Source organism: Morus notabilis, unplaced genomic scaffold (assembly GCF_000414095.1).
Source record: "Morus notabilis unplaced genomic scaffold, ASM41409v2 Scaffold5, whole genome shotgun sequence".
NCBI classification, from domain to species: Eukaryota; Viridiplantae; Streptophyta; class Magnoliopsida; order Rosales; family Moraceae; genus Morus; species Morus notabilis.
In genome coordinates, this window is record NW_010363077.1 from 218,210 (window position 1) to 228,759 (window position 10,550).

Consider the following 10,550-nt stretch of genomic DNA (forward strand, 5'->3'; position numbering starts at 1 on the left):
TTCCTGCTACATTTGGACATCCATTTTGGTCTTTTCTATGTGATTTAAAGATGTTTGGATTCATGTTTACTGGGAAAATGGACAAAGAGATGAAGAGGCTCGGCAAAAGGCCTGTCTTGCAGGTTTTCTAAATCATTTCTAAGCTTTCTTTTTAATTATCTGTTTTTTAGACTATTTTGCTTCTCCTTTTAGTAAGTTTTAGTGTATTTTCTATCATGTCTTTCTTGCATCACGAGTACTGAAACGCGTTTTCTTGAATCTAAAAACGTTCTGGAGCACAACAGATTGATTAGGGGATCTCCATTTTAAATGTTTAGCTTTGATGTTCGGATGTTAATACTGAATAATTGTTTGTGCTGAATAATACTAGTGATGATCATAATTACTGATTTTTGAACTAACCAGAAATTATCATGTTAAACTGTACAGGTCCATATGAAATTTTGTTGGAAAAGCTAAATGCTAAGATCATAGTTACCAATACTTACATAGTATTGTTCACTGCCAATTTGACACTTCTAGTGAATTCGATTAAGATTGCTTTACGCATTAAGTTAAATTCCTCTGGCTAAGGTTTTGCTTTTAAGCAGCTATTAAATTGTTGGATATAATCAACCACAAGCTAATGATGTTGAACAGATATGGAAACATAAGGCAAAAAATAAATGGGCAGAAGATGAAACTGTAGATTTGTTCTTCAAGTGTTATTTGTTTCATGATCATGCTCCTCCTTTCAATCGCTCACACACGCGTGGTTTGAGAGGGTACGCTAGAAGCTACTTTGTTACCTGTAAAAATATTTTTTTATTGCGACTTTTGACTTTTCAACTTCTCTCAAATATTACAATCTTGGAACAAAAGGCTTCAACAAAAAATTTGCCAAAAGCGAAAAAAACTGGATGGGTTTGATGCTGGCAGCCTGGCAGTTTGGTGTCAAATTAAGATCTCGTTCACTTTATAAATTTAAATTTTTAATTTAAGTTAAAATGTGATATTTTTTTATAATTTATTTTGTGAATTTAAATTTTTAATTTGAGTTAAGATTTGATATTTTTTAAATTTTTTTAATTATAATAGAAAAAATTAAATATGATATTTTCTGAAAATTTTTAACTGTAAAAATTTAAAACTGAAAATTTAAATTAGTGAAATGAATCAGATTTAATACTATTGATCGTTGGTTAGTAACTGAAATTGACTACCGTTATTGCGGTCAATTTTTGATGGGGGATTTGAAAGGTTTATATGTAAATTGGAAAAATAAGGTACCAAATGATGTTTTGATTTAAAATTTATAGTTGTCTTCCGCACACAAAGGTTATAGCCTCTCCGAGCTTTAGCCCTCTTACCATTACCGACAACATGGTGCAAACTAATTAACGTTTCGTTTATTTTACCGATTTAAGTTTTCAGTTCTAAATTTTTACAGTTAAAAACTCTTAAAAAATGTCACATCTAACTTTTTCTGTTACAGTTAAAAACTCTAAGAAAATGTCATATCAATTCGAATTAAAAACTTAAATCTGCGGAGCGAACAATGTCTAAACTCATGAAGCATGTTGGCTGTGGTTCACTGAGGCGTCCCCTATATCAATCCGTGATGGTTTCCGGTTTTCAAAAACGGATGAGCTCGGTTTGGTTGGACAGCAATCCCTAAAACCGTCTAAAGAAAAGTGTCTAACCCCTAAAACCACCTTAAAAAAAGTGTACTAGCGTAGATGTTAGAAATGAGCATCCACTCACTCAAGTTGCAATATAAACTGGCTCAAGCATTGCTGCAGCATTCAAGGACAAAAGTCGGAAGGCACTCTCAAAATGAAATTAAACGGAAACATGACCAAATGATGTATTGAATCACATTGTCATGAATTAACACAATTAAAGTTAAGCACTGCAAATACTGGCCAAGGCTACAGCTAAGTGGATAACTTCATAATTCCAAACAATAAAATGAAGCCAATACTAGACAGATTGGAATCGAAGTAGCTATTCGACATTCCTGGTACTCTATTCAGACATTGGCACCACTAAAAGAGGATTTACGTCTGAACAAACGGCCAGCTAAACTCAGATATGTGCCGCAGAAACTAGCAAACACTCGAAGCAGCATAATATTGCAGATCCTAGATTGGGTTTTCCAGTCTACCATCATCGTCCATGAAGTAAATGTTTGCAACTTAAAGATTTAACGACCTGCACGAATGCAACCATGTAGTAATAAGATATGCACAAATTTCCCTGTAGTAATTATCCATTTCCTCTAAACAATAACAGCTTGAAAACTCCCCAATGAACAGAACCAAAAAAGTAGATTTGGTGATTTGAAAAACTCTATATAGTTCAACTCAAGATTCTCTATGTTACATATCCTGATTATCCATCATCCAAATCTCAATTTCAGCTCAAGCCAACCACACTTTAGCCCAATGAATTCTATAGCAGAGTTTTGCGATCAAATTATTTTGATAATCATCACGTTGTTGCCATGTTTCTGCCATTGGTTGAGATGGAGATTTCTACGACATTCAAAGAACTCCGCAACCTGTGTAGAAGTGGACATGGGGTGACCTAATATTACAAGTCAGTGTTTCGTGAAAATGATGGCAAAGGCATGGCCTCCTGTGGGCGGAGAATCACGAGCACACCAAACATCCCAACCATTGGCAGGACAAGGAGCCACTTCAACAGTCTATAGTAATACATATGGAATGTTAGGGAGAATTCGTCTGAAAAATAGAGTCCGTTCCTGTCGACCATCTCCACCAAAACAGTACCCGTTGTCCTTACTCCAACTGTTGGAAGCTTGATACGATGTTTTCCAGGACTGTTTATAATCTGGTTTTGCTTTATCCTTCTCTCTCCTTGGTAATTACCAGGAACTAACAAGGTGGTCTACATAATTTTGACAAGGAATAAAAATTGTCTCCATGAGATTCAAATAGCCGAAGGATAGAACTCTACTGCAACTATGACAGAAATTTAGCAGGGAAGTAGCAACTTACTGTGACATTATATGGTCCTAGTGTCCCAGATGGGTATCTATAGTTATCTACTATCTCAATGTCCACCCAGAAACTCTTGCCTTCCTCATCGCGGAATGCTCTTGATGAATGTGAAACATATATGCCTTCACGGTTATGCCTATGTGCAAAGTTATTTCTACCTTGATTAGGAGATCTCCATGCCTGATAAGATTACTAAGTTAGAACATTAGGAGGAAGAATACATTTTGTGTGTGTGTGTGTGTGTGTGTGGGTGTGTACACACACACATCATCTGACCTATTTCACCTTTAGGGGATGATGAGGGGCAGGAGTTGAGAAGCAAAAAACGTTGCCATTCATGGTTGTCACGATTAGATCAAGATCATCTCCACCATCAACATTATCCGCCAAGACCATGCTATATCTGTAATGAAAGGATTAATGAATAAGCAAACTTCTGGACCAAAAGAGAAAGTAACGGAAAAAAAAAGAATTTAATAGTGCTATGCCACATCACCAAAGGATCTAGGATAATCTTACGAAGTTTCGCCAATATCAACAACATCTGCACATGATGTTGGTCCATCTATTAGGTACAAATAACCATCGAACGATGCAGTAACAAGTGTGAGTCCCTTGGCTTTCTCGCCACGTTTTTTCAGATCTACGAGAAGAACTTTATTCATCACTCTTCCGTGAGTTCTATATGGATATGGGTGAACAAATGATCCATCCTTTCCACTAAGAACATATATGTTCCCAGAAATTGTTGGAACCACGACATCTGTATGGCCATCTCCATCAACATCACCAATAGTAGGACCCTGAGCAATATAATTTCAATTATAGATTCATTAAGCATGGAATAATTAAGAGAACCTACTACGGCGACATTCAGGCATAAATGTTTTCATCTCAATTTCCTGACATGCTCCTCATCAAAGAAACTTAAAAAGTAGTAACATGAGAAATCTTAGAGGTAACAAAGAACCTCTAGGTTCTTACTAAACTAAAAGAGTCTAGTTATAAACGCATCTAGCCATCACTTGCCATTATCTGATAGGTATCTAGAAACTAAAACAGAATCAAAGTGTGCATCCCAAGGCTTGTAATACGCATTTAGAAAGTAAAAATCTCACTCGATATTCTGATATGTAAATTCATTTGAAATTCAAGGCTTGTAACTCTAAAGCTCAGGTTACAAGCCTATCTTTGGTTATTTTGAATTGGAAGGATGTGATGGAGAGCTACTTGTGTGGTTCGTTAAGAAAAATAAAAAATAAAACTGTATTTGAGGGTCAATGGTCAGCTTTTTGTTTCATTTCTTTTTATTTATTCTGTTTTTTATTTTGCTTTTTGGGATGCCTTGTCCTCTTTCCTTTGCCATTGATTTAATCAACACTAAAATGGAGTTTTCTTATTCCCAAGTCCCAACCCCACTCCCTCCCCTCTCAAAAATAAATAAAGCGTGGGCGTCTTGAATGAATGAAACATACGTTTGGTGTATAGAGCAAGAGCAACAAATAAGTCGCACAACTGTAATCAGATACAGCAGGAAGACAATCCACTAAAGGGGACTCAATCAAAAGACAAACAGAATACATTTTTCTACTCTGTTTTCATTACATCTGATCTAGTAGTAAACAAGTTAAGAAGCTGTTTCAAATTTAAGACATCGTGAATTTGAAATGAGAACAACTCCAAATCAAAATACCTATGCTTAGATACTGATTCAAATCAGCATGTGAAATAAATCTAATGGAACAATTGATGCTGCAAGCCTGCAACTATATTGCAGAGTAAAAATTGAGATTTAGAAAAGACAATATCAAGATCTTTCAGAGTAAAAAATAATAGTAATAAATGACGTTTTGAAAACTTATCTAACGATATACTTGCCCTCAGATCTTTAGTGCATATATATCAATAAAACTGCCGTTCCCCATAAAATTAATAACAATAATAATTCCCACACAAAATCTGCACATATTTATGCCAATTTCTCACCTGGTATGGCCAGCATAATATTATGTTGACAAAGGATTTCCCACGCCACAGGGAAGGCAAAATTTTAGGCTTCCCTGTGGGATTCAACAGACTCAACCTTTAAGGATTTCGATCTTTCCTTGATTTTGTTAAGTTGGGAGGATATTTTGGTGTAGTTTGTCTGGTTGTATTTAAGTTTTTGGTTTTGTGTTTATTGCTCTGGTTTGTTTTCTTTTTTTCTTCTTTTGGATGGATGGCTCATTCATCCTCGCTTTGTAACTTTTTGATGACTTCAATAAAGATATCAGTTTCTTATAAAAAAAAAAACAAAAAGGTTGACAAAGTTTGACATTAGCAACACATTGAGGTAGTTACCTGTGGAATCAAACTCTTAAGATGCTTTGCCCAAATTTCTTCCCCGTGCACCGTCCACGCAGCAACATTTCCATGTGTATCAGTAGTCACTAATTCAATTTTTCCATCATCATTGATATCAGCAGCAACAACACCTCCCTGAATTTCAGCCATTTCAAGAGGAAAGTTTCTCCTGACATTGCCTGAATATCCAAAAACAAATTAGCATCAAAATTGGTAGACAAACAAATCTGGAGATAAATTCTAAGAAGTTGCATCTGGTGAATAAAGTAAAACTTCAAGTTCTCAATTTCCACGACCATATAAAGTTAATGTGATTCTTGTGACGTGATGTAATTAGCCAAATAACTCCATGAAAGCAACTTAAAAGCACAGGTAATAAAGGACAACGTATATTCTTTCTTACAAGCCATCGACCATATTTTTTTCACAGAAAAAAAGAAATGGGTAACTCCTTTATATTTATATCCGTTAAAATTAAATAAAACAACAGAAAACAGTAAATAGTACAATTGTGATTCTTCAATATCCTTTAATAATGCTTAGAATCTATGCCAACTCATAAAATAGCAAAGTGATTTTATAACTACACAAGAACCACAAAAACATAGGCTAATAATACAGACACATTATGTAAAACAAGGAAATTAACACAATTTTCAGCGATTACCGTGATGATCCAAGACATAGAACAAGCCATAAGAAGTCCCGACTAGAATATCCATGAACCCATCGCCATCCAGGTCAACGACAGTTGGGGAAGAGTATATGTAAGCACGAAAGTTTCCCTTGTCTGTACTCAAATCTAGTTCAGCTGTCCACTTTACTTGTTTTGTATCAAGATCAAAAACAACGATTGAACTAGCTATATATTTCCCAATATCAATGTTACCCAACTCCTTCAAGTTTTCTGAGTCTCCATAATACCTGCGATGACCAACAAAGATAGCTTATGAGGAAGTTCAATATGATAAGAATAGAAAGTAGTTTCAAGTCTAGTTTCGAAATATTTTATGACAGGTTGAATAAGTTTCCCAAAACTATTTGGGCAAGCTATTTCAGTAAGTCTAGTTTCCTGATGTTTAAGTCTATTTTTAGTCCATGATCTTCCTCATAAGCTATTCTTGTTCCTCATCAACCTGTCAACTCAAAGAGTGCCGATTACTCTCAGACAAGCTAATTAGAATATATTGTAGGATTTTGGGGGAAAATATTTATTCTTATTAATCTTAGCATAACTGGAAAAATACAATAGTTATATAGAAGAGATTGAGAATCTAATCTTCTTCTAGATAAACTCTAAATCCTATCTGTAACAATCCTTATCCTATACTACAAAATTTAAACTCTAGAATTTAAATCTTATTGATAACGCATAAACCATAACTAAACCTATCTACTCCTATATTTCCGCCATATATTAATATCCTATATTGGCAGGGAAGAATCTTCAACCTCGAGCCTAAAACCACTGTTTTTTTTTTTTTTGGGGGGGGTAATTGGAATTTAAATTCAGTAATATGTATATAACTATCAAAAGAAGCTTACTCGTGATCAAAGAAGTACGAAACGGCAACAATCATTTCAGGAACTCCATCTTTATCAATGTCTGCTATGACCTAATAAAATATAAAAATGAAACTCTGTCAATTACTTGCCTCCATCCAAAGTCTGTTTATAGACACATGCACACAAAATGAATAATTCGAGCATAACTCACAGGAGTAGACAGGATATGCGAGTCAATGTTCACATAGTCCTCTAGTTTTTCATGTTCCCCTTCCTTCCACTCCTCATCTCCCCACATTGATTCATCAACAAAATCATCATAGTCATAACTGTACTCATCAGCCAGCTCATCACTATCACGTAACAGATCGAACGATGAATCAGCCTCTTCTTGCAAACCTCCTTCATTTTCAACAGTCGCAGCACGAACACCCTCGTCAGCATTGTTTTTTGATTTGGACTCTTGAGATCCTTCTGAATTGCTATCTTCCAAGAGTCGTCTCCCAGCGCTTGTTCCATTTGTAACAGTTGCAGGTGAACTTATGTTTACGGATGAATCATTTGCACTAGCAGGTTGCTTGATGTCTATTCCTATTTGACTTCCATTTGATTTTATTTCATCCCCTGTTGAAATAGTAGCTGGAATTGGAATACTTAAGTTATTTCCATATGTTTCTGCAAAGGGTAATTAAAAATTCAATCTAAAATCAGTCCCTATTAGAAGAAATACATTCCCACAATATACAAGAGCAGGAATTCTTACAACTGGTTTGTACTGGAGATATTATCTTACATTTAAAAATGAGAGGACAAACAAGCAGAGGCACTTACTAGGAGAAAAAAGAATATCAAGTATTTCTGAATGTACATTTCACTTACGATGCACTGATTTTGCCTTCTCAGCCTCCAGGATAATTTGGTCATCATGAACATCCGGGTGGGAACGATCCACTGGATCTGGATCCAGACCCACATACCAGTTCTTTTTAACTTTCCTACGAGGGACTATCAGTTTATCTACCATCATGTAGCCCGACACCCTAGAAATTTTCACATAGAAAACTTCTGTACTTGAGCTTACGGATGATGAAAAACTATCCTAAGAGAAAAACAATATCCGAACGATTGAAATTCCGATCATATGATTCAAAGATAAGTACCTGAAGAAAAGCACTTCGCCATTGTAGGTTGCCAAAGCTATTTCTCTCGTGCCATCCTTGTCAATATCATAAAGGAGAGGACTGGAATGCACAGTTGACTGGTGGAAAGCAGGCCAACCTGATAAATCATTCAACGAGAATTTTAATTATTATAGGAGCAAGCATCTGGAGAGATTAATTCTCTTAATTGGACAGGAGAAGGAGGAATGAACAACAACAGAAATGAGTTCATACTTTCAACATGTTACGCACAAACCAAAAACCGTAGTTTCTTGGCACTTCTGTTCGGTTATACAAACCAGACGAATTGCCAAATGTAACGACTTTAGTAACATAAACAAATAACAATTTATTAGTGAAAATTCAGCTTCACACAGGAAGTAGAGGTAGTTAACTATCTATACCAGGCGTTTTGTCTCCATCTGAGCCGTCCAGAACTTCCAGGTAGTGAACAAAAGAAGGCACCACTATTTCAAGCTTCCCATCACTGTAAAGTGATAAAACAAACATCACAACCACGTAAGTTTATAAGACAAAGCATGGAAACACAGATAGAGCAAAGCAAGCCAATAAAACAACTATGAAAACTCCTCAATTTCCATTAGAGCAACTCCAACCATGCTAGCCATTTCATGTTTTCTTTTCTCCACTCCAACCATTAACTAAATGGTTAGTTATTTTAGCTAAAGCATTTTCCACTAGCTAAATATAGCTAGCAAGAAGTGGCTAGCTATTTATTCTTTTTATTATTTTATTCTTTGTTTTGAAATAAAGTAAAAGTTAAAAAAAGATATAATATTTCAAACTCATAAAAAAAAAATAATAATAATTTATGTTTAGCTAAAATAGAGAGTATGGTTGGAATGACTCACTAAAAAGTTGTTAATTAAAATAGCTTTCTAACCATTTTAGCTAGCTAGAATTTAGTTAAAATTTAGATAGCTTTCTTGGAGATGCTCTTATAATTATCGCCTTGAGGCGCTATCAATAATACCCGTAAATGAACATACTTAAACTTAGCAATTCATCAGACATTTCCTGTGTTGCATAACACCAAAGCGAAAGAATACAATCGGAGAGAGAGAGAGAGAGTCATGAATTTGCTTGTACCTGTTAATGTCAGCGATCAAAGGCGAAGCATAAATACTGGAACTAACTTCCGTTTGCCATCTTAGCTCCAAATTTTTAGGGCACTTTGAATTTAACAAAGCATCCTCATCACTGATCACACAGAAAATGAGAAAATACATACATTATACATACATATATTTATAAATAAAAATTGAAAGATTTTCGTCCGAAAATTGCAGTAAATTACAATCAAATCTAACGATTTTCATAAAGTGAAGAAGAAAATTAGGATCAGGAATAAAAAGCGTACATGTTGGGATAACCAAGGGCGTCGTCGCTGGCCTCTCGTTCTCGGAACTTGTTTTTCTTGGGCTCCTCGGCATGGCAGAGATTGAGACCAATGCAGAGAACGAAACAAATCGAGAAAAACCTGACGAAACCCGTGGATTTCATATGATCGATCTCACTTCGTTACTCCCAAAATCAAGTCCAGATATCCAATACAAGCCGGAAAGAAGAGGAGAGAGAATTGGGGTAATTGAGTTTTGAGTTTTGAGTTATGGTGGAGGAAAAACAAAAACCCTAGAGGAGTTGAGCTGAAGCGAAGAAAGGAGAGCTTTCCCAATAATGAATGGAGGACCAATTGAGATGTGGCTCTTTCATTCGGGGTCTCGGAGTAAATTAGAAAGATTTTCCAAAGACCCTCGCTCGGCTCGGTGGCCGGTGAAAATTAGCATGGAGCGAGAGAGAACGAAAAGCAATTGGATTAATTACAAAACTTTCCTTTGCCCTCTAGTCTTTAATAATATCTGTTTTTTTTTTTTTTGAATAATTAAATGTTAACAAAAAAAAAAAATCTCTTCGATTTCTATATTTATGAAAAATAGATGTTATGTTTTAAAAATTATATAATAAAATATTATAAAGTGCATAATACACGGAAATTTTTTATAATTAATCTAAAGTAATTAGATATTTGTTTAGTTTGGTAGTGCTGTATATTTTATAAAAATTATTTTTAGCTGTGTTCAAAAAAGAAGCAACTGTTATAAAAAATAATTGAGTGTTTGATAAACTATAATTATAGTAGCTGTGTTGATTCTAAAATCAGTGTAATAACGTTTAATAAATTATGAGATTAAATTATTGTTGATAATTAAAAATTACGATTATATTATATTTTACAATAATATAATATATATAATTACAATATAATATATATTTATTATTATATTTAATATAATAAAAACATTATTATTATATAATATATTATATAATTATAATATAAAATACAATAATATTATTAAAATAATAAATAAAATAATTAAAAATAACGATTATATTATATTATACTATAATATAATTTATATATAACTACAATATAATGTATATTTATTATTATAGTTAATCTTTTGGGGCATATGATATTTTTTATAATTAAATTTAAAAAAAATACAAGGGCCGG

General features: G+C 34.2%; 2 protein-coding genes across 3 annotated transcripts in view; one reads left to right on the forward strand and one right to left on the reverse strand.

Moving 5' to 3' along the window:
* Window positions 1–131, forward strand: part of LOC112092607 — a 1,082-nt gene extending 951 nt beyond the window's left edge. Inside the window, exon 2 of the mRNA XM_024169174.1 lies at window positions 51–131. Within this exon, the coding sequence (XP_024024942.1) occupies window positions 51–131 (81 nt within the window). The remainder of the gene's footprint in view (window positions 1–50) is intronic.
* A 2,038-nt stretch (window positions 132–2,169) lies between these two features.
* Window positions 2,170–9,840, reverse strand: LOC21406368 (protein DEFECTIVE IN EXINE FORMATION 1). Of its 2 annotated transcripts, none has more exons than XM_024169154.1 (13): window positions 9,396–9,840; window positions 9,125–9,235; window positions 8,419–8,501; window positions 8,015–8,132; window positions 7,734–7,894; window positions 7,066–7,493; window positions 6,894–6,964; window positions 6,016–6,272; window positions 5,346–5,527; window positions 3,525–3,808; window positions 3,291–3,408; window positions 3,003–3,185; window positions 2,170–2,892 (listed from the first exon to the last, which is right to left on the reverse strand). In XM_024169154.1, the coding sequence occupies exons 1-13, from the start codon at window positions 9,536–9,538 to the stop codon at window positions 2,575–2,577; spliced, it is 2,457 nt and encodes an 818-aa protein (XP_024024922.1). In that variant the 5' UTR covers window positions 9,539–9,840; the 3' UTR covers window positions 2,170–2,574. The 2 variants fall into 2 exon arrangements, with proteins under 2 accessions (XP_024024922.1, XP_010101820.1); XM_010103518.2 differs by having other exon boundaries at window positions 7,066–7,529.
* Window positions 9,841–10,550: the final 710 nt, after the last annotated feature.